The 24,597-nt window shown below is 36.1% G+C and overlaps 1 protein-coding gene across 1 annotated transcript; it reads left to right on the top strand.

Moving 5' to 3' along the window:
• Nucleotides 1-13,145, top strand: LOC100777576 (E3 ubiquitin-protein ligase KEG). The gene is made up of 16 exons (XM_003538219.5): nucleotides 1-1,333; nucleotides 2,304-2,666; nucleotides 2,758-2,988; nucleotides 3,194-3,319; nucleotides 3,407-3,743; nucleotides 3,831-3,988; nucleotides 4,386-4,543; nucleotides 7,120-7,241; nucleotides 7,326-7,460; nucleotides 8,450-8,574; nucleotides 8,767-8,871; nucleotides 8,977-9,210; nucleotides 10,142-10,475; nucleotides 10,564-10,752; nucleotides 10,876-11,181; nucleotides 11,489-13,145. Exons 1-16 carry the CDS (start codon nucleotides 558-560, stop codon nucleotides 12,701-12,703), a joined length of 4,914 nt encoding a protein of 1,637 aa, XP_003538267.1. The 5' UTR covers nucleotides 1-557; the 3' UTR covers nucleotides 12,704-13,145.
• Nucleotides 13,146-24,597: the final 11,452 nt, after the last annotated feature.

The following is a 24,597-nucleotide window of genomic DNA, read 5'->3' as shown; positions in this document are numbered from 1 at the left end:
CGTAGTAACAATAATAGAAATATTAAACCAAAAGAAAACCTAAAACAACAAGAATCCCTCAAAATTATTCCACTTCTGTGAAGCAAAGTGAATTTGGTTTTGGGGGTGGTGAGGTGTAGTGTAGTACTAGTACTTCTTCAAAGTCCAAAGCCACCTACATCAGCTTTCTCTTTCCTTTTGTTTCCTTCCTACCCACCTAAGGCCAAACCCATTTCTCACAAATGGAAAAATCGTAAGGAAAGAAAGAAGAAAGTAATAAAAGAAGAAAAAAAAAAAACATCTAAATACCAAAATCCCCCTAACAATTCACTTCTTTACCTTTGTTCAGCAGCAACAACTTCTTCTTCGCTTCTTTCTCTCTCTCTGAAACCCTTTTTCTGTCTAGATTTCCTTCATCATTAGCTTAATTGATCAAGCTTAAGTCCTTTCGTTTGCTTCACCCCATGGATCTACCATTCACACCTTAAAAGAGATCCTTCAAAGTTCAATTTCGGATCAAAGCGGTTCCGTTCCGCCACTGATAAATTAAAATTGAGAGAGAGAGAGAGAGAGAGAGAATGAAAATCCCTTGTTGTTCGGTTTGCCAAACGCGGTACAACGAGGAGGAGCGAGTTCCGCTTCTGCTCCAATGCGGGCACGGGTTCTGCAGAGAGTGTCTCTCGAGAATGTTCTCGGCGTCTTCGGACGCCACGCTGGCGTGTCCCAGGTGCCGCCACGTGTCCACAGTAGGAAACTCGGTTCAGGCGTTGAGGAAGAACTACGCGGTGCTCGCGCTCCTCAACTCCGCCGCGGCCGCCAACGGCGGTGGCGGAGGGCGGTCGAGTTTCGACTGCGACTGCACCGACGACGAGGACGGTGACGGCGGTGGAGAGGATGAGGAGGAGGACGACGAGAAGCGGCGGCGGAATAGCCGCGAGTCGCAGGCGTCGAGCTCCGGCGGTGGTTGCGCGCCGGTGATCGAGCTCGGCGGCGGCGGCGGCGGCGCGCACAATGACCTGAAGCTGGTGCAGCGGATTGGGGAGGGGAGGAGGGCGGGGGTGGAGATGTGGATGGCAGTGATCAGTGGCGGTGGCGGCGAGGTAGGACGGCAGCGGTGCCGGCACAACGTGGCGGTGAAGAAGGTGGCGGTGGCGGAGGGGATGGATTTGGATTGGGTGCAGGGGAAGTTGGAGGATTTGCGTAGGGCTTCGATGTGGTGCAGGAATGTGTGCACTTTCCATGGCACAATGAGGGTGGAAGACAGTTTGTGTCTTGTGATGGATAAGTGTTATGGATCGGTTCAGTCTGAGATGCAGCGTAATGAGGGGAGGCTCACTTTGGAACAAGTTCTAAGGTCTTTGATTTTTTAATTTTTTTTTCCTTTTCTTTATTAGATTTAGGATTTCTTTTGTTTCTTCTTGTGATTAATCTTGTTGTGAGAAGTTTATTTGACTTGTTAGTGACTATGCAGTGAGTAGACTGATACAAGTGTGGTGATTGTTGCGTTTGATTAGTTTAGTTTCTTTTGGTTTGATTGATGAGTGATTGTTGTGGTTGCAGTTGTGTGATTATTGTGTTTGATTAGTTCAGTTTTTCTTGATTTGTTTGATGAGTAATTGTGGTTTTAAGTTACGGTTTTGGTCGATTAGTTGAATTTCTCATGATGTGGGTTGTTGCAACCTCAGCACTACAATTTTTCAAGTGATGGCTGCAATTTGAAAACTTGATCAGTATTATCCAATGTTGTTAAATGGCGGCACAATGGCAGAATGATGTGGCAGATTTTTTGCAAACAACCATAGGCAATTTTTGAAGTGTGGACCACTATGGCAGTCTTAGGCCGCAATTGTGTGTTTATATGGTGGAATTTTGGCCTTCTACCATGTTCCACCATTCGCCATTGATAATTTTGGTGTTATTGCAATTTCACTGATACGTAGGACACACTACATAATGGTTAAAATTTGGAGATAATGCAATGTCTAAGTAGGTTGGACTAAATTAGGTTGGTTTATTCAATGTCTAAAATCTATCATTTTACTCCTGCTTATGTGTGTTTGTGTTGTAGCCATCTCACTGTTATACGTAGGATGCAATGCATTATGGTTAAAATTTGGAGAAAATGCAATGTTATTATGTCTCTGCCAGTCATTGACTAATCAATGTTTGGAGGGAGACACTGTCTATCTATGTGTTTTTCTAGGCTGCCTATGTGCTTTCCTGTTGGTTAAGCAGATAGAGAAATAGTTGAATGAATGATCCCATACTGCATTTCAATTTTCCATGATGCTATAAATAATGATTTTAAAATTTTCCCAATGTAGATATGGGGCAGACATTGCACGAGGTGTTGTTGAGCTTCATGCTGCAGGAGTTGTTTGCATGAATTTGAAACCTTCCAATCTTCTTCTTGATGCAAATGGTCACGCTGTGGTTTCTGACTATGGACTTGCTACAATTCTGAAGAAGCCTTCCTGTTGGAAGGCTCGACCGGAGTGTGACTCTGCGAAGATCCATTCCTGTATGGAATGCATAATGCTCAGCCCACATTATACAGCACCGGAGGCTTGGGAACCTGTGAAGAAATCATTGAATTTGTTTTGGGATGATGGAATAGGTATATCTTCCGAATCAGATGCGTGGAGTTTTGGTTGTACATTGGTGGAGATGTGCACTGGTGCCATTCCGTACGTGGAGAAATTCATTCTTTACTCAACTTTTCTTTCTTATGTTCTTCCCTCTTTTTCAAATTTCTTACTGCAAAATCTGTTTGTGCAGTTGGGCAGGTTTAAGTGCAGAGGAAATCTATCGAGCTGTCATTAAAGCTAAGAAATTGCCTCCGCAGTATGCTAGTGTGGTTGGTGGTGGAATTCCGAGGGAATTGTGGAAGATGATTGGAGAGTGCTTGCAATTCAAGCCATCTAAAAGGCCTACTTTTAGTGCAATGCTGGCAATATTTCTCCGCCATTTGCAGGAAATACCACGCAGCCCTCCTGCTAGCCCTGATAAGTAAGTCTGTTAAGCAAGTTATTATAACTGTGACTGCATCTCCTGTGTTGGTTTTGATATCACTTGATTGAGAAGTTAAGGCTACTTATGGTTTTTAGTATGAAAATGTGAGCTTCAATAGGAATGAGCCAAATGCACAATTGTCATTGATGTTCTTCATTTGCTCAATTGTCTTATACAATGTTATACATTTGTGTGGATACAGTGGCTTAGATAAGGGCTCTGTGTCAAATGTGATGGAGCCTTCCCCAGTACCTGAATTGGAAGTTCCTCAGGAAAACCCAAATCATCTTCATCGACTTGTGTCTGAAGGAGATACTGCAGGTGTTAGGTTAGTTGGTGTCATGCACCTCTTCTCCGAGCTTGCTATTACTTAAACTTTATCATTTCATTCATTTGCTGTATATTTCTTGCTCAGAGATCTTCTTGCAAAGGCTGCATCAGAAAGTGGCAGCAACTACCTATCAATGCTATTGGAAGCTCAAAATGCTGATGGGCAAACGGCTCTTCACTTAGCTTGTAGACGTGGTAGTGCAGAACTTGTTGAGACAATTCTGGAGTGTAGAGAAGCAAATGTTGATGTATTGGACAAAGATGGAGATCCTCCTCTTGTTTTTGCATTAGCAGCTGGGTCCCCAGAATGTGTTCGTAGCCTTATCAAAAGAAATGCTAATGTGCGGTCACGATTGAGAGATGGTTTTGGCCCATCAGTAGCTCACGTTTGTGCCTATCATGGCCAACCAGATTGTATGCGAGTATGTTTTTCTTAAATTATACTTGGATGTTTCTTCTTGTTCTTCATTAAAACTATATTCATCTGAGTTTATGTGGAGAAATAACAGGAATTACTATTAGCTGGAGCTGATCCCAATGCAGTGGATGATGAAGGTGAATCTGTTCTGCATAGAGCAATTGCCAAGAAGTACACAGACTGTGCTCTTGTGATATTGGAAAATGGAGGCTGTAGATCAATGGCCATCTTGAATCCAAAGAACCTGACGTGAGTATTGGCTTAAGTTTTCTTTATAACTTGGAATTCGTTTGTCATGTGTGTCAATTGGTATATAGAACTACGATAACTGATCTTAATTAACTGTTAGGAAATGCAACAATACCTTATGTATTATTACAGAGGAAAGACAGTTTTGCTGAAGTTTTCATTTTGTCATCAATTTTAATTTTCACGTTGGTTATCATCATTCTTGGAATTTCTGATTTTAAAATCTAGGGCGGTTCTGTTCTACAGTTACAATAGTATAAAAGGAATTCTTTAATGTATCATCGTCTATATAATTGAACCCCACATATTGTAAACTATGTCATTTATGTTAAATTGATATTTTGTATCACATGCATATATAATCCATTAATCATACAGTTTTACTCTGGTGTTGCAGACCGCTGCACTTGTGTGTGGCAACATGGAATGTTGCTGTTGTGAAGAGATGGGTGGAAGTTGCAACTTCTGATGAGATTGCTGAATCAATTGACATACCAAGCCCTATTGGCACTGCCTTGTGCATGGCAGCTGCTTCTAAGAAAGACCATGAAAATGGTATCCAAAACTTCATTGTTTGATAATGATTTGGCTATTTTTCTTATTGTGGTTTATTTATTTATTTTTTCTAAATTTAGTGCATCTAGAAATGCTTCAATATTGGTCATATATCAATTTCAAATGGTTTAGATAGAAAGGAGTGTTGAAATTGTAAGTTTTGGGTATAGAGGAAGAGATATAAAAAAGAATGAAACACTGAATTGATATTAGCCAAGTTGTATTACAATGTATTAATGTTTTTCCAAACCTAGAGCACTAACCCTTATTTTTCACTAACTATGAATTTGTGATCCTATCTAATTAGGGAAACAAATCATGATAAGATGAAATATGGTAACCAATCCTTAGAGATAATGAGAAAATAGTGAAAGTAATCCTAGAGGATAATTTAAAATATGATCCAATATTTTCATATATTCTAACAAAGAGAATCACAACTGTAGGAAGATAAGGAATCCTCCACTCCAGATCTGAGAAAATTTTCATGTTCATTATTGGCGAGTTTACATTGAATGCCGAAGGTCTAATAGATCTAAGATAACTAAGAACAAAATTCAAAAATGTTTTTAAAAAAATTAGCAAACCTGCCCAATCTCTAGTGGCAACCTTAAAGTAGTCACTGGCTAAGCATCAAAGGGACACCACAAATATATTCTATCCCACAAGTTGAGAAGCAGTGAGACTAATGCATGCATTCTACTCTCGAATCTGCTAATGCCACAAAATTTATACTTCCTTATTGACAATGCTTTGATCGGCAGAAATTTTTCCAGAGTAAAGGTCAGGACCTTTGCTCTCCAATGAACCCTAGCATATTATTCCATGTGATGGGTGCCTTATAGTGCTGGTGTTCTTTTGGATCTGAACTGGAACTGTGCATAAGACACATCTGATGCCGGAGCTAAATGAGGCCTAAGTACTACAAAATATCATCTCTATTAATTGGATTAATTACCACTGTCCAAAAAAAAAAAGATTGTTTGACTTGACCCCATGCTTGCTACTCAGAAATCATAACTGCTTATTTTAAAACTAGCTTACACTTTTCTGCCAAATTGCATAATTTTCGCAAGATCAGATGATTTTCTAGAGCCATATGGATGGGATGTTGGAGTCATTATTTAACCAGCTATCTTAAGTAGATATCCTAATCTTACCTGCCCCCATACATTTTCATTGAAGAGTAATTAATATTAATGATATAAAGTGTTTAGAATATTTTTATAATATATTATGAAATCAATCCATCTGCTAATCAATGATCAATACAAGGGCTTATTTCCTAATTTCATTTCACATCCTTATTTAATATAGGGATATGATAGGAGTCTTGTTGTAATAGTGATATTTGGTCTGTAGTTGTACTGTTGTAGCATTACTAATGTGCTTGTTCTAAATCTGCATAAATCAATGTTAGCTCTTTGTATTTACGCGTCATGTCAAATCATTATCATTTTATATAAAAAAATAAGCAAGACTTTAAAAGTTCAAATTCTTTATAATTTAGAAGTTGTAGTGCTGCTCCAGTGACAAATAAATCCTTACTTTCTAATTTAAAAGCTAAAGTGTTGTACCTAGAAGGATTTATTTGTAACTGTAACATGATGACTCTGTTCACCTGCATTTGGTGGCTGCTTTTATTGTAGCAGCCATGGCGGTAGCGAAGAAGACAAAGATGAAAAGCGAGTGATGAGTGGCGGAAATCTGATTAGAGAAGAAAATGGGTTTTGGGTCATCTAACCCGACCCAACCCAGTCTTAAATTAGAAAACCTAAAAACCCGACCCAGACCCAGATTTAGAATACCCTAAAAACCCGACTGAACCAATCCATGTCCCGAACATTAAAAAAATGACATCCCACCTAAAAACCCAAACAAGTCATCTTTTCTCAAACAATAAGCACAAGCTGCAAGCAGCAACCTACTCCATGGGTGAACAAGAATTGGGGGTCGGATGCGGGTGAAATTCCCGCCAATGGCTGAGATGTTCAGTTGACTCCTTAACCTTTGTGGGGGTGATTGAATACCCGGATCAAGTCAGAGTTCACGCCGCCTGCCCTGAACAAATAGGAGGTGTGGGCCACAGGTCGCACATCCTGCAGTGTGTTCTTCTGGTGACCACCCAGTGATGACCGTCACTGGTGGCGGTGGTGATCTTCTGCGTCCGCCCTTCTCCAGCACCCTTGACCTTGCTATTTCTCCGACTCAGCCTTTATTTCAGTGGCCCTGCTCTTGTCTCTCTGTCTCAACCTTGCCCTTTTTTCCCTCGACTCAGCCAGCCCTCAACCTGTTCCTTTTTTCCCTTTGACCCATGACTGTTCAACAATACCTCTGCATTGCAATTTTATCTCTGCAATTATATGCGCGTGCACACACAAACACACACACACATTTCTATGGCGGATTTTCAGCTGGCCGTTATAGTCCACCACCCACCATCAAGAACACTGCTTCAAATTAGTACTTCAAATTTGAGAGTTAATACATGAATATTTATAATATCATTTATGCTATTTAATCTCTTTAGCGAAATAGTTGATTTGTCTAATCTTGTTTGTTCATGCTAAATATAGAGGGGAGAGAACTGGTGCAGATATTGCTTGCAGCAGGAGCTGATCCATCTGCTCAAGATTCCCAGAATGGGAGGACAGCTTTGCATACAGCTGCTATGACTAATGATGTGGACTTGGTTAAGGTAGGTGAATGAGCTTCTTGATTAAAATGATTATAAAAATAATTTTATTTTGCTAAAATATGCACGTTTGGGTATTTTGAGTAGGTTATTCTAGGTGCCGGGGTTGATGTGAACATTCGCAATGTGCACAACAGTATACCTCTTCACTTGGCCTTAGCTAGGGGTGCAAAGGCATGTGTTGGACTGCTTCTTGCTGCTGGAGCAGATTATAATTTGCAGGTTTTCATCTGAGTCCCCATTTCCCTATTTGATCACATATAAATATAATTATACGTATGACTAGCAGAAAGGTAGCCCTTGTTATGCTTGTCTGTCCGCATTTTTTGGTTAAGATGAGGAAATGAGAGTAATTAATTTATAATGTAGCACTAGTCCAAAAAGAAAACTGAAAGTGGAGAGTGTAATTATAGTACAATTGCATTAGTAGCAGTTTAAGGTTAAAATGGCTCAAGAAATGTCTACATTAAAAGTTAGTATCACTTTTATATATTGTTATAGTCTTATAGATGACATAGAAATTTCAATCTCTGGCAGCATATTGAATGCTATTTTGCTTTGTGATTTCTTCTTTTTCCCTGATTTCTTGTATGGTTTATAAAACTTTCTATTTACTACATTAGATCATTATTATATGACATATTGATTGCTGAGTTCAGTATCTGATGTAGCCATTCTTTATTATTTGAGTAATTTAAGTTTAATGATAGTTTAATACCATTAAAGGTGGTTGGGGGGGGGGACTAACAAATCTAAGGAACATGATTTCTATAAAAATTCAAATATTCAATAGGTTGAGTAAGCTGGAGAAGACAGAATGAATATTAAAACTATTTTAGTAAGTTTATATAATTGACTTTTATTCTGAAATGAGTTGTGATCTATTGATTTAGTTGTGGACATATGCTTGTTTCCATGACATTGAAACAGTATTTGTATATCTTTTTGATTTGTTGTGCTCTTTATTTTTTTTATATATATTCGAACCTTTTGCAATGGTTATATTGTTATATGTACGACCCATAATAAGTGTGTGCCACTTATGTTTAGCTTGAATTGTATTTACTTGCTCAGCTATTATCAGCTACATTCAAATGAGTTTGAGGTTGAATAGTAGAAATAAATGGAAGTTGACATGTTCCCTGTCTTGTGGAAGGAAGCTTCACTATATTGTCCTTGTCATTTAAGGTTCTAATGTAACTTCGTGTCAGGATGATGATGGTGACAATGCTTTCCATATAGCAGCAGATACAGCAAAAATGATTCGTGAAAATCTTGACTGGCTTATTGTTATGCTAAGGAATCCTAATGCTGACATTGAAGTCAGAAACCACTGGTAAGCCCCAGCTAAAGGCAGTATTTTCATTAAGTTCTAATTATTATTTTTGAGCATCGTATACTTATCTAAAACATTATTGTCATAACTTTGAAACTGCATTTAGTTGTTGCATGTTGGTCCTATTTCACCTATTAATCACATTGAACTCCAATAACTAATATGACTGATGGGGTTATGTTTTTATGACAGTGGGAAGACACTACGTGACATTTTAGAAGCTCTCCCCCGAGAATGGTTATCTGAAGATCTAATGGAAGCACTCATGAATAGGGGAGTTCATTTGTTTCCTACTGTGTGAGTGGGAGACATTATTTTCTACTAGTTTCTTGTTTGTGATATTTATTGTCTACCGACATGTGACTGATATGTTTAAAAATTTGTTTATTGATGACTATATAGATTTGAAGTGGGAGACTGGGTGAAGTTTAAAAGATCTGTCACAAAACCAAAACATGGATGGCAAGGTGCTAAACCAAAGAGTGTTGGTTTTGTGCAAAGTGTTCCAGACAGAGATAATCTCATTGTTTCATTTTGTTCTGGAGAGGTTCATGTTCTTGCAAATGAAGTTATAAAAGTCATTCCATTGGACAGGGGACAACATGTACAACTGAAAGAAGATGTAAAAGAGCCAAGGTAAAATTTTACATAACTGCTACACCTTTTTATTTTTATGTAATGGCTTCTTTATGTTGTATGTCTAATGTTGGGGAGTTTCTTTGATCTTTGTTAATAACAATTCTTTTGGTTTATTATTTCTTTTGACTAGAACATTGGGTAAACTAAATTTCTCTGTGGATTAACAGAACAGAGTATGTCAAACAAGAGTTCCAAAGAAACTTGACATGAGAATAGTGACAGGACTAGTTGCAGAGGATGATACTGCTGTATTATCATCGTTAAAATATAGGGCCTATAGATAAGGAAGGAAAAAAAGGGAAAACAAAGAATCAAAATAATAGGTTATTAGATTAATATGGTTTAATGTGTTGCGATGCAAAAGACTATACTAACCCCTATTTATACTAGGAATTAGGTTAAGTACTGATAAAAATTAAACTGCAATTTATTTGGTCTTTGAACTTGTAACAGCTCATTTGTCTTAATTCATGATGAGGTAGAGGCAGTCTCGTCCTTCGTGAAGGAGGTTGAGTAGTAAAATCTGGCTAAAAGGAGACTAATAAGATTCTGGAAGCAAGATATTGAAATTAAATGCCAGAGGACTCTGGTGGCTTAGTGGTATCACCCACTTCTGATGCTTCTTCCATATAGGTCTTATTACAATTGCTTCGGGATATCATGTGGCTGGAGACTGGCGTGCCTAATTAGTTTGGTGGCATCCTGCTATTTTTTAAATCTTTTTGTTTGATGGATTTATTATGCTGTTATATATTCTCTACTCAAGGTTTTTGTTTAAAGAAAGTATACAAGATAACGGAATGATAATGTAGAAGACAATATGCTTTACTATCAAATTATGTTAATTAGAACCTTGTGCATGGCATGCTTGCAATCCTTGATGTTTTTGCATTTGCCTTCAATATTGATGACTGTTTGTCTATGTTAGATTTGGTTGGCGTGGGCAGTCACGTGACAGCATTGGGACAGTATTATGCGTTGACGATGATGGAATCCTCCGCGTTGGATTTCCTGGAGCATCAAGAGGATGGAAAGCTGACCCAGCAGAGATGGAACGTGTTGAGGAATTCAAGGTTGGAGACTGGGTTCGTATTCGTCCAACTCTTACATCTGCAAAGCATGGACTAGGATCTGTGACACCAGGAAGCATTGGCATCGTATATTGTATCCGACCAGACAGTAGTCTGTTAATAGAACTGAGCTATCTTCCAAATCCATGGCATTGTGAACCAGAGGAGGTTGAGCATGTTGCTCCTTTTAGGGTAAGAAAAATGCAGATAATTTTCATTCTATGACGTTTATTTGTTTCCTGTCTTTACATGACTTGTATTAACAAAATTTGTCTTACAGATTGGGGACCGGGTATGTGTGAAACGATCTGTTGCAGAACCTAGATATGCATGGGGTGGTGAGACACATCATAGTGTCGGAAGAATAAGTGAGATTGAGAATGACGGTCTCTTAATAATAGAGATACCAAATAGACCCATACCATGGCAAGCTGATCCATCAGATATGGAGAAGGTGGAAGATTTCAAGGTAGCAATTCATTCTGTTAAAGTTGATCATTTGCTACCTTTTTAGTTTGTTCGTTCTATATATTTAATATCAGATGCCTTATTATTGGTTGGCTCTATTTAATTGTTGATTTGTCCAAAGCAGGTGGGAGATTGGGTGAGAGTGAAAGCTTCAGTGTCTTCTCCAAAATATGGATGGGAGGATATTACAAGGACTAGTATTGGGGTAATTCATAGCTTGGAGGAGGATGGTGATATGGGTGTTGCTTTTTGTTTCAGAAGTAAGCCCTTTTCTTGCTCAGTCACTGATGTGGAGAAGGTTCCTCCATTTGAGGTGGGCCAAGAAATTCATCTGATGCCATCTGTTACTCAGCCACGGCTTGGGTGGTCAAATGAATCAGCAGCTACTGTTGGAAAAATAGTGAGAATTGACATGGATGGTGCTCTCAATGTAAGCTTAGTTTTTTCTTCTAGTTTTATGCGTGATTCTACACCTTTAATGACTTTAAGGTAACTATAACATCTGAAGTGTCTTCCATACCAAACTGAGTCTTTCACTACTTAACAGAGTAAGAAAACCACCTCATATTTAGCTTTGCTGGAATCCCTGCCTAAACTATATGAGAAAATTAGACTAAAATATTTGACCATTGTAACTATGGGATTAGATAAACTTGATATAAAGCATTTCATCAACAATGTTATTAGTGATTTCATCCTGATATTACAAATAAGTGATTTTGCTGGTTTCTTTGTAGGTGAGGGTCACTGGTAGGCAGAGCTTGTGGAAAGTTTCACCTGGAGATGCAGAACGGCTTCCAGGATTTGAAGTTGGGGATTGGGTACGATCAAAACCAAGCCTGGGAACCAGACCAAGCTATGACTGGAATAGTGTTGGGAGAGAAAGTTTAGCTGTTGTGCATAGTGTACAGGATTCTGGATACTTGGAGTTGGCTTGCTGTTTTCGCAAAGGGAAGTGGATCACTCATTATACAGATGTTGAAAAGGTTCCTAGCTTTAAAGTTGGGCAGTATGTTAGGTTCCGAACTGGTTTGGTTGAACCAAGGTGGGGTTGGAGAGGAGCTCAGCCTGAATCTCAAGGGGTTATAACCAGTATTCATGCTGATGGAGAAGTCAGGGTCGCATTTTTCGGTCTGCCAGGACTGTGGAGAGGAGATCCTTCAGACCTTGAGATTGAACAAATGTTTGAAGTGGGAGAGTGGGTGAGGTTGAACGACAATGCAAATAATTGGAAATCAATTGGAGCAGGTAGTGTTGGTGTCGTTCAAGGAATAGGGTATGAAGGAGATGAATTGGACAGAAGCATTTTTGTTGGATTTTGTGGGGAGCAAGAAAAGTGGGTAGGACCAAGTTCCCATCTTGAAAGATTTGACAAACTCTCTGTTGGACAGAAGGTTAGAGTAAAACAATATGTAAAGCAACCGAGATTTGGATGGTCAGGGCATACCCATGCTAGTATTGGGACGATACAAGCAATTGATGCTGATGGAAAGCTTCGGATATACACACCAGCAGGATCCAAAACATGGATGTTGGACCCATCAGAAGTGAAGGTGGTAGAAGAGAAGGAGCTCTGTATTGGAGACTGGGTTAGGGTTAAAGCATCAATTTCAACCCCAACCCACCATTGGGGGGAAGTGAGTCATTCAAGCATTGGGGTGGTGCATCGGATGGCAGACGAGGATTTGTGGGTGGCGTTCTGTTTTACGGAGAGGCTATGGCTTTGTAAGGCGTGGGAAATGGAAAGGGTTAGGCCATTTAAAGTTGGGGACAAGGTAAGGATCAGAGATGGACTGGTGACCCCGCGATGGGGATGGGGAATGGAGACACATGCCAGCAAGGGACAGGTTGTAGGTGTAGATGCAAATGGCAAACTAAGAATAAAATTCCGGTGGAGGGAAGGGAGGCCCTGGATAGGAGACCCTGCTGATCTTGCCCTTGATGAGGACTGATGCTGTTTTAGGAACATGGAAGGTTGTATCATAACTAAATTTTCTCATTCAGCTCTTTAGCCTATGTTTTTCTGGGCTGAGCTTGTGCAAAGTGGAAAGCTTGATGTGCTCTGAACCATAACTCCTTTATGAAGGTTAGAATGCAGTTTGGCCATACATGTATTGATGTTAATAAACAGAGGGGGTGAAAGAATTGAAGCTGTGGAGATAGGAAAATTGGCTTGCTGACCTAGTGTGGAGATTTGAAGGCAGCTAAAACAAATATTGGCAGTTGGCTCATTTATATTCATTACTCACATGTTTGTAGTCCCAGATTTTGAGGTGTATATCATATGTATGTTTATTTCATATTGTACAAATTGTACTCAACAGTCAACTTAATGCATTTTTTGACTCTCCATTATGCAGTTGCATAATTCTTGAAATAGAATTTATTCCATTATACAGCTTCTGTGCAATATAACCCAACTGTTTCTGCTTTGGCAATATGGGTATGGTTGTGAGCATTTTCTCCTCTCACAGTTCAATTAGTGCTTCAATTCGTTGCTTGGTGACAAGACAACACTGTTGTAAATGGAGAATCAAGAATGAGCTAGGGCAAGACTAGCCATTTTTTACCTCTATTTTTTTAATATGTAGGAATTGAACATGATACTATAGAATTTATAACACTTACATATCATGTTCAGTCAATTGAGTTAGACTTTCTTGATTTTGACCTCTTATTTAAGCTTGTGTAAGTTAGGAAATTAATAGGGTTTTGTTCTATTTTTGTTCGGAGCAACTGACCCAAATGTCCACTACTAAAATGGGGGATATGCTAGGTGCACCCAGTAATTAAGTGAATGGGCAAAATTGCTCTTGCGTTAAAAAAAATAATTCTTCTTCCAGAAGAAGGTTCTTCCGGAAAGCTTTCGGAAGAAGGTTCTTCCGGAAGCTTTTCGAAAGAACCTTCTTTCGAAAGAATAATTTGTGTTCTACCGGAAGAACAATTTGTGTTAACGGAAGAACCTTCTTCCGGAAAGCTTTTTGGAAGAAGGTTCTTCCAGTAGAAAGGTTCTTCCGGTATCACAAATTGTTTTTCCGGAAGAAGGTTCTTCCAGTAACACAAATTGTTCTTTCGAAAGAAGGTTCTTCGAACACAAATTGTTTTTTCGGAAGAAGGTTCTTTCGGTCGAACCCAAATTGTTCTTCCAGAAGAAGAATTATTTTTTTTAACGCAAGAACAATTTTGCTCATTCACTTAATTAATGGGTGCACCAGTAATGTTGCTGGGTGCACCTAGCATGTCCCCTTAAATGGCCTTGAATCTTTCATGCTTTACTGTCGCACAATCACACATGTCCACTACTTAAATGGCCTTAATCTTTCATGCTTTACTGTCGCCCAATCACACACCAATTATGATTTATGAAAAACAGAAAATATGAAACTCTTCCCTCTGAATAATGAATATTATGTATGGACGAACAGCGAAAGATAAAAAAGCAAAATCAAATCTGAATAAATGCCGCTTGAAAACAGCGAATAAGCATTTAGCTAATTGTAGTTCCCGTCATCCAAAAATAATTAAATTAACAATCAACTAACTATACACAATAATTTCTATTATTAAAAAAAAATCAAAATTCAAAATTCAAAATTCAAAATTCAAATTTCAAATTTCAAATTTTTAAAATTTAAATTTTAAATTTTAAATTTTAAATTCCAACTTCCAATTTCAACTTTTAGTAACTTCCCCTCTTCCAACTTCCAACCTCCATTTTCAACTTTCAACTTCCAATAACTTTCATTTCCAACTTCCAACTTCCAGTAACTTCCACTTCCAACTTCCAACTTCCATTTTTAACTTTCAACTTCCAATAACTACTTCCAACTTCCAACTTCCAACTTTCAAATTTTAATTTCAAATTTCAAATTTTTATTTTCAATTTTCAAATTTAACTTTTCAAATTTCAATTTTCAATTTCAAATTTCAATTTCAAAATTTCCTTTTCTAAATTAAATAGTTTTCTTAAAACATGAAACTAATTTGAAAAGTTTAATAGATTCTTTAAAAACAATCAAAAACTCAATCAGGAACAAACATCAAAGACAATCAAACACACAATAAAAAATACAATCAATCAATCATCAAACACAGTCAATCAAATTCAATCACAATCATCAAGGACAGTCTAAACTCAAGTAGAAAGCAAGCATCAAAAGTAATCAATCAAAGACAAGTGACCTGTTGGTATCATTTGATATTACTTGTTGGGGTTGTTGATCAAGTGGCCTTTGTTTGTTGTCTCCATAAATCGCATATTCACTTTTCTTGGGGAGAAATGTGGCCTTCGTTTGTTGTCTCCATAAATCACATATTCATTTATCTTGGGGAGACATATGAATAAACTTTGATGCATGCCATGTGTTTGGAGAAATTGCTATCAATGTATCGACTTTGTTCTTCTCCATTTTCATAGTCTTTCATCATGATACCCAAACTTATGATTTTCTTCTCTGAATCACTTGAATAATTTATGACATTATCTTCCCAAGTGATATATCCTTTCTTTTCTTTCTTCTCTTTGAAATTCATCTTGTCGGATTTTTCCATTCTTCTTTTAAACACAGGACAATTGAATCTCATGTGCTCAAGTTGATCGCACTTAGCATTTTGGGGCTAAAGAGGAATCTTCTTCTTTCTTCTTTCATCATCATCTTCTTTCTTCTCTAGTTTTTTTTTTTATATAGTTGCATTTCTCTCTACCATTGTAGGAATAAAGGAATCAAATTCAATGGCTTCCCATATCTTTAGATCTATGGCTTCTATAAAGATCTGCATTCGGGTTTTCCAATAATGATAACCCTCACCATTGAACATAAGAGCCTATTGATAGAATTTCCCTCAGAAAATGGAAATTTGGATGATGCCATATCTATTCTTGAAGTTTTTAAACTTTATACAAGAATCCTGCTCTGATACCACTTGTTGGACCTTGTGGCCTCAATAATCTTAAGAGGGATAGGCTTAGAATATAGAAGAAGCAACAACAATCAATTTAACAATGTTCTTTAAACATGCAAGACACAATTGATTGCAACAAAATAAATAAGATAAGGGAAGAGAGAATGCAAACACAGTTTTATACTGGTTCGGCCACAACCCGTGCCTACGTCCAGTACTCAAGCAACCCACTTGAGATTTCCACTATCTTTGTAAAATCCTTTACAAAGTCTGAACCACACAGGGACAACCCATCCCTTGTGTTCAGATGCTTTACAACAAGAGACTCACAGTCTCTTAACCAATCTCATTGAATAAGAATAATAGAAGAAGAATTCTCTCTTCAAGAGAAGAATATTACAATGAAAATCATGTAAGAATCCTTATAGATTTTGCAAGTGTTTGGTCAAGGATTTCTTTTGAGAGAGCATTTGACAATGAAGTTCTTTTGGAATCTCTCTCATTGTCTTTTGAGAGGATAAGACATTTTGGACCAAAAATACTCTCTGTCTAAAATTCGTGCCCAAGTCACCTATTTATAGGCCTTTGATGACCATTCACAAATCTAATGAAAAGATGTGACTGTTGGCAGATTTTCTGAAAACTTTCCACTGGTAATCGATTACAATGTTTGTGTAATCGATTACACAGTTATAATTTGAAGGGTTATGACTTTTGAATTTGAATTTCCAAAGTTTCGTTGCTGGTAATCGATTACAGACATATGGTAATCGATTATATGTTGAAAATTCAAATTCAAAACCTTTTTCAACAGCTATTTCTCAACCCTGTCTTCTGGTAATCGATTACACTTCCTGGTAATCGATTACCAGAGCCTTGCATGTCTTGAAAGCACATTGTTTTAAGGCAAGGCTTGGTCTTTAGTGAATCTTGAAACAAGGCTTTGTTTGTTGAAGCAATCTTGAATTATTCTTGAAGCAAATGCTTATCATTTGAAGCAGCCTTGTTAGATTCTTCTTTGACATCATCAAAATCATGTATACATACATTCACAGTATGAACCAAGAGATATTCTTCATTATGTTTCAAATAAAAAATCACGAGTAGAGAAAATTTTTGAGTACATAAGCCAGAATTCAATATGAATTTGATTGAAATGCACAACATAAATCTTTTCCTTCTAATTGTGATCTAATCATAAATTTATATATAATTAAAAAGTTTTATAATAACTACATTTAAAAGTGATATGTTAATATTTAATTAATTGACTGTAAACATGTTTACACTTACAATGTATTAACATTTAAGTTACTATATGGAATACTCAACTAGGACATGTTTGCATACTATTTTAAAACAGTTTTCGGCCTTAAAAAACGAAAAAAAAAAACTATATTGACAATTCTTAAAAACAAGAAGGCTAAATTGTATTTTTAGTCTTTTTATAATTTTTAATCTGTAATTTTGGTTCCTCAATTTAGTGATTTTACTTTACCAATTTAAAAAAAAAAGTATAATTTTGATTTTGCTGTTAAATTTCATTCATTGACCGTTTGTATTATACGTTGACCCATGACCTGTTATTAGGACTTCTTTTTTTTTTTTACAAAAGTGATATTTTAAAAATTATTATATACCAAACTAGTGTTGCATAAGTATTTGGAATTTTTCAAAAAAAAAAAATTATCCAAATAATATAACCCAAAAATGGTTTACACAAATTACACAAAATACTATTCATGATGAGAAATCGGTTCTCCAAACCGATTTTTCACCTTCGTTTTTTTACATGAAATGAGTTCCTAATTGGTTCTCAAAGAACCGTTATTGTAAGGTGTTTTTTTTTTTACAAAAAAACACATTTCATAATGTGTCTTTTTTTGGTATTTTATTTATTTATTTTTTTTAAAAAAAATCTACAGCTTTTTAAAATTTTTTTGTTTTAATTTTTTTAGTTTACTAATTTATATATATTTTATAAAAAAATATAATTTATCTATAATAGCATTTAAGAAAAATTCACATATTTAAATACTCAATATAAATATAATTTAATTAAATATTTATAAAAAATGCATATATTTAAGTGATCTAATTATTTTACCTAAACAAATTAAATAAATAAGACATGTTCAATTTTAATAATTTTCATTGATGATTGATGTAAAATTATGAGTACTTAAAATATGAATTAATCTACAATAGTATTTTTAAAAAAATAATTAATCCTTAAGTGAAATCAGACAATTTTACTGATGTGTCATCCCTCTCAATATTTATTTTTCCAAATCCTTAGTAATCTCCTTTTATAATGTGACTAGCTAATTATTAGTTAATATGTCATATTAAATAGTAAAACTTAATGTAAATTGGAATTACTACTATTATTAAAAAAGACATTGCGATTGAACTTAAATGATAATCCATAAAATAAAACAAGATTACACATAAAAAAAACATTACACATTAAATTCCTAAAACATACATAATCAGTTCCTTAGAAAACAAACATAAACAATCAAGTCATTGTTGAAACATACTTCATGACATGTTGCACGCACAAAATACATAATTTTTTACAAGAGGTCAATTCTCTTTTAGAAAAACCTGTGTCAAATATTAACAACATATGGGCATACAATGCAAATTTGTGAATACCAAAATTATTGGTAACCTAAAATGCAAAAATGTTACCTTGACAACATTGTGCAGTGTAATATTCAAATAACATTTGGAGTGAGGAGGAAAGGAACAAAACACAACCGCCTGTAGAGTATACCATTTAGTTTAATAAAAAATAAACTTTATACGACATAGAAAGTAAGAAATTAACAACAAGAGTAAGAAACTTACCTCTCGTAGAACTAAGTTAGAACCAATGTGAATGTCGTCATATATGAGCTAAAATCTTTATAATCTATGATTGTTTGTTTTAAAGTGAAACCAATAGTCCCTATATGATCCTAAAATTAAAAATCTTATGAATGAATATTCAAAAAATAACAATGTAATCATTAGAGACCGAATTAAACTTGACTACCTTGAGCGTAACTCTCATGTCACCAAAACCGTTGGAGTACAAGTTTTGACAATAGACCCTAACAGTGTCCCGTGAGGTGTGTCATCTACATTTACCAATCCTACAATTATACAAATTCAACAATCAATTGAATGTTTAGGTGTATCAAATACAACAAATGTTTTATGGTAGTTAACCTTACCTTGTGATTGAACGAAATCTAAAGCATATAACCATGGATTCCTGTTAAATTCACGTTGGGTTACTTGGTGGGCACACATTATGAATTCTTGAGTTGAGAGTGGCTCCCTAGATTGTCGATTCATCATGGCTACTTGTACGACCCCTGTGGGACCAGGAATAAGTGTTGTTGAACTGGAGAATGATAGATTTAGGTTAGTACTAGAGAATGACAAATATGGGAGGTCTTAATCATCAATGTCGAGAAACTCTCATGGATTATTGTCCATGATGAACGAGTCTTTGTGAAAAAAATAAATCGTGTGAATCATGAAGGCTTTGATGATGCCAAAAAGAATTTACTTGATAATGGTTATCATCATCAAAAAGGGAGAGAATGTGAATCATGCAGGTTTTGATGATGCCAAAAAGAATTTACTTGATAATGATTGTCATCATCAAAAAAGGGAAAGAATGTGAATGTATGAATACAGGTTTTTGATGATGCCAAAGTATAATTAAACAAGATTGCTTCAAGAAACATTCAAGGTTAAGCAAACAAAGATTGCTTCAAGATTAAATCAAGACCAAGAAAACAAAGATCAAGAAGAAAGCTAAGTCTTAGTTTATCTTTGTTAAAAGAGTCTCTTAGTGATTGCAAAGGTTTAACCTCACAACATAGTTTTTAAATTGATTATAAAAAGGATTTAAAATATTTTTAAAATTTTCTAAAAAAGACATTTTTCCACTTGAAATCGATTACTAGAAGCAAAATTATTTTAAAATTTTTTTTCAGAAAGTTTGAAATTTGAATTCAAATTTCAAATTTCAAAATTTCAAACTTTCTGAAAAAGCTTTTTAAAATAATTTTGCTTCTGATAATCGATTGCCAATGGAAAAATGTTTTTTTCTTTTCAGAAAATGTTAAAAATATTTTGAAACCTTTTTATAATCAATTTAAAAACTATGTTGTCACGTCAAATCTTTGCAATCACTAAGAGACTCTTTTAACAAAGATAGACTAAGACTTAGCTTTCTTCTTGATCTTTGTTTTCTTGGTCTTGATTTAATCTTGAAGCAATCTCTGTTTGCTTAACCTTAAATGTTTCTTGAAGCAATCTTGTTTGATTATACTTTGGCATCATAAAAAACTGTTAGACAAATGGCCTCAGTTATCTTAAGAAGGGGGGGTTGAATTAAGATAACAAGAACTATTCCACAATTAAAATTTTACTCTCTCTTTTTAGATTAACAATGCACCCTTAATATGAATTACTCAAAAGATAATTCAAAATAAACTTCTTTCAAACCAGAGATAAATAGTAATAAATAAAAGAAGTTTAAGGGAAGAGAGAAATGCAAACTTGATTTATACTGGTTCGGCCACTTCCCGTGCCTACGTCCAGTCCTCAAGCAACCCACTTGAGATTTTCCACTCTCTTGTAAAATCCTTTTACAAGTTCTGAACACACAAGGACAATCCTTCCTTTGTGTTCAGAATTCACTTACAACAAGAGACCATCGGTCTCTTAATCCCTTTTCAGAAGTAAGAAGAAGAGAAGAAGAAATCTCTCTTGAAAGAGATAGATTGTACAATGAAGATCAATCACAATTCCTTATTGAATATGCAAGTGTTTGACCAAGGAATCTTCGAGAGGATAAGACATTTTAATTTAGAAAAATTCTCTTTAATATTTTGAGAGGATAAAACTTTTTGAGCAATCAAAACTCTCTAACAATTCGTGTTTCCAAGTCACATATAAAAAATAGACCTTTGATGGCCATTCATAAAACCATTTGAATAGATGTGACTCTTGGAAGTTATTTCCTGAAAATCTCCTCTGGTAATCGATTACAGGATTTGTGTAATCGATTACAGGTTTTAATATTTGAATTAAAACGTTTATCAACTGCTGGTAATCGATTACCAATATTGTGTAATCGATTACACAGTCTAAAATTTGAATTCAAATATTTAGTAGCTGTTGTAAATCAGTTTTGGCCACTGGTAATCGATTACATCCTCTAGTAATCGATTACCAGAGAGTAAATTTGTTGAAAAAGACTTTTTAACTTAAATTTCTTGGCCAAGCCTTTTGCTACTTCAATTGGAATTCCCTTCCTATTTAATATACCCTTTCTAAGACTCTAGAGACTGTCTTGATCATCCATCTTGAATATCTTTAATTTCTTTGTCTTGAATAAAGCTTTGAGACGCATGTGAACCTTTGGCATCATCAAAACATTCAACTTGATCCTTTGTCTACAAAAACCTGTATTCATACATTCACATTCTCCCCCTTTTTTGATGATGACAACCATTATCAAGTAAATTCTTTTTGGCAGCATCAAAACCTGCATGATTCACAACTCATTTGAAAATGATGGGATAGGATGAGTATCACACAAAGGTGTTGAGTTGCATCTAACCCCCCTATTGCTATATATATTAGGTGATCTATTGTTTTCATGTGACTCATACCAACGGTTGAGATCGCACCAATAATATAAATAGTTTAGATTGAGTCTTAATTAATTACATTTGGGTTGCGCTATTAAAAAAATTAGTGTTTAGTCAACTCGTCTTGTAGAAAGCATTGCGTAGTCACATCATTTCGAAACAAGCAGTGTGAGATTGTATAGGGAAAAGAAACATGGGATCACATTGTCTTGAAGAAAAGAATGTTCAATCAATTTGTGTTGGAAAAATGCAGTGTTCAGTTAATTAATGCATTGTTCAGTGTTCATTTAATCAACAAGGGCAAACTGACAATCAGCAAAACAAGACATAATTAATAAGGGCAAGCAATTAATGTTGTATATGTTCACTAGTCCCACATTTGGGAGTTTGCCTATTTCTTGTCGGCTGTCGACCTACTCATCCATGTTCTTGTGGTTCAAGTTATTCATCAGGAATAACAAGTTGTTCTTCTTGGACGAAGTCATTAGTGGAAGAACTGCCAGCAATACTTTGGTGAAAGGATACAAACGAAGGTATGGACATGCTTTGCGTGTACGCATAAGCATACTCCAGTGTTCGAAGATTTGTACCCATGAGATTGCTCATAAAGTCTTCTCTTCTAGCACTAAAGAACTGAGGATTGTACCCATAATCTTCTTAATGATGATGAGGTTGTGGCGTGAATTCATATGATTGAGCATGTGATTGTAGTCCTTCATCATGCATGCTGACAATGACTGATGGACTTTGATGTGGAAGATGTTGTTCAATTTCCATGTTTGAAGTTGAACCAGATGTGGCAACAACATTTGGATAAGTCGCAAACCGTGTTTGGAAAATTTTTGAATTTGCTCAATACCAATTCATGTACTGACTCATATGTTTAATCTTTCCTAGAATTGGTTGGCCGATTAACACATGTTTGTCTCTTTCATTCCAAATTGCAATCCATCATTGATATTTCTCTGCCCAATTTGTGCCACTATGTCCACTCATGTCAATATAATAGACTTGGTCAAGATTATGCGATGGATTTGGTATGTCTTGACAAAGTCCAAATTGGAGCATGACCCTATCAGTTTGATATCATACTACCACTGGGAAATAGATTAAAGCTACATTTGGAATCCTTGTATGCATTTTCTAGAAGAAATGACTCAAAACCTCTGTAAGGCATCCAATGAAATAGAAAATAATTAGCATTAGTAATTTTGAAAACAATGTAATTGATGTTTTAATACATAAAACAAAAAACAAAGGATTCAACCTCCTTGTTATGCATGTTGTCAAATCTTGACCTGTAGCCTATCACATCACCGCTTAGGATTCCAAAAAATCGTAGGCCTCTATCGCTCCATCTAGTGAATGTGATATGTTTGTCAAATACATTACCAAAAATGGACTTTGTTCGAGTGGAAATTTTTTGTTTACCTATTTGCAAGTGGATATGACGGTTGGTGTTTGACCCTTGGTTGAATGAACGGTATATGGTACCATGCCCAAGACTGTAACAACATTGTAATCCTTCCATTTTTTGGATGTGGGATAAATAACCCTATACATTTCTCTATACAAATATGCTAAACATGTCGAACCCCAGTTGTATCGGCCATCCCGATCAAGATCTGCTAACAAGGGTAGATACATCAGGTGAACTCTGTTCCATGACTTGTCTAGCATCAGCACCCCACCAATCAGTCCTAAAATGCATCCCCTACAATGGGCTGCTAGTTGTAGTGGTGTGGGTTCTGCTGGGAGAGTCAGCATGTGTTCTTTTAACCATTTTAGTTTAAGTGTTGATCCCACCAATGCATTCTTTGGGGAAACAACATCTATATATTATATGCACTTTTGTTCCCAATCATAATATCTTGGGCCAGTAACTGGTCTACCATCAACACGTAAACCTTGTTGAAGAGCAATATTTTCTAAAGTGATTGTGCATTCACCAACAAGAAGATGAAACATGCGTAACTTAGGTCTCCACCTTTCAACCAAAGTAGTCACTAAATCATGGTCGATTTTAAATTGCCCCAGCATTGCAACATCTGAAAACTCAACTTGAACAAACAAAGGTTCAATTTTGGGATCTGGAGAGGAATGTACTTCCCACCCCAAACCCTCAACCAGTACCTCATCAACCACAATATTATCCTCGGTCCCATTATTTACACACATCCAATGCAACCCAAGACACTTTTGCTTTAACCCAACCACAACAAAATTTATTTGAACCAAACACATCTTCTTTTACCCAACTTCTTTCTGCACCATTGTCCACCAAATTTTTAGACTCACAAGCATTTGATGATACTGAGGATCAACTTCACCCAAACTTGAGTACCCATGTAGTAGAGCTTACCTCATCAACCAAACCAAACGAGCCTGAGTTTACAACAAAGCTTGACTTACCTAATGAAGAACTTAGTCCCTTTAGTGAAGACAAAGACAAAGTTCTATACCATCAACCCTAGGAGGAAGATGATGAGGAAGAAGATAAGCATGTTTCACTAATCACAACCGTACCATTATACTACATACCACAACAAATGCAAAATTTAGAAGAATCCAATTTTCAAGATTCTGAATACAGCCATAGCTTGGATCATGAAGAAGTCCAACATTCGATGGGGACTTTCTTTGAAGGGATATGTTTCCTGACTAAACAAGAAGTACAACATGCTTTGCAGTAGTATCATGTGAGCAAAGAAGCTAACTATAAGACACAACTATCGAACCCAACAAAGCTAATTGTAATTTGTGATGACAATAGTTGTGCTTGGAGGTATAGGGCATCATAAGTCCTTGCAAGTAAGTAGTGGGAAATAAGAAAACTCCGTGAACCCCATGCATGTTCAAATCTATCAATCTCACAAGATCATGTAAAGCTGTCGTATTTACTCATCAATAAAAGCATCCATAACTTGATTGAAAATGATCCATCAATTTCAGTGCTAGCCTTGATAGCACACATCAAAAACACTGAAGGATACATCACCACGTACCTCAAAACATGGTTGGCAAAGAAATTTTTTATTGAAAACATCTATAGCAACTAGGAAAGATTGTACCATGATTTACTTAGATTGTTGCAAGCTATGCAACAATTTCTTCCTGATATGGTCATGGAGAAGGAAACACTGCCAATGCCACAACAAGAAGGTCAAGCAGTAGAGGGTTTCATCATGTTCCATTGTCTTTTTTGGAGTTTCAGAACGTGTATCGATGGGTTTCAATATTGCAAGCTCATGGTTCAGGTTGATAAAACATGGTTGTAAGGT

The sequence above is a fragment of the Glycine max genome, chromosome 11, assembly GCF_000004515.6.
Source record: "Glycine max cultivar Williams 82 chromosome 11, Glycine_max_v4.0, whole genome shotgun sequence".
Classification (NCBI taxonomy): domain Eukaryota; kingdom Viridiplantae; phylum Streptophyta; class Magnoliopsida; order Fabales; family Fabaceae; genus Glycine; species Glycine max.
This window is presented reverse-complemented; position numbering and strand designations above follow the sequence as displayed.

What these genes read in the sequence shown, in the direction of transcription:
- LOC100777576 (XM_003538219.5), top strand. Translation starts at nt 558, where the DNA reads ATGAAAATCCCTTGTTGTTCGGTTTGCCAAACGCGGTACAACGAGGAG. An exon ending in ATGTGCACTGGTGCCATTCC is followed by an intron (nt 2,667 to 2,757) that starts GTACGTGGAGAA and finishes CTGTTTGTGCAG; the next exon opens with TTGGGCAGGTTTAAGTGCAG. An exon ending in TAAGAAAGACCATGAAAATG is followed by an intron (nt 4,544 to 7,119) that starts GTATCCAAAACT and finishes TGCTAAATATAG; the next exon opens with AGGGGAGAGAACTGGTGCAG.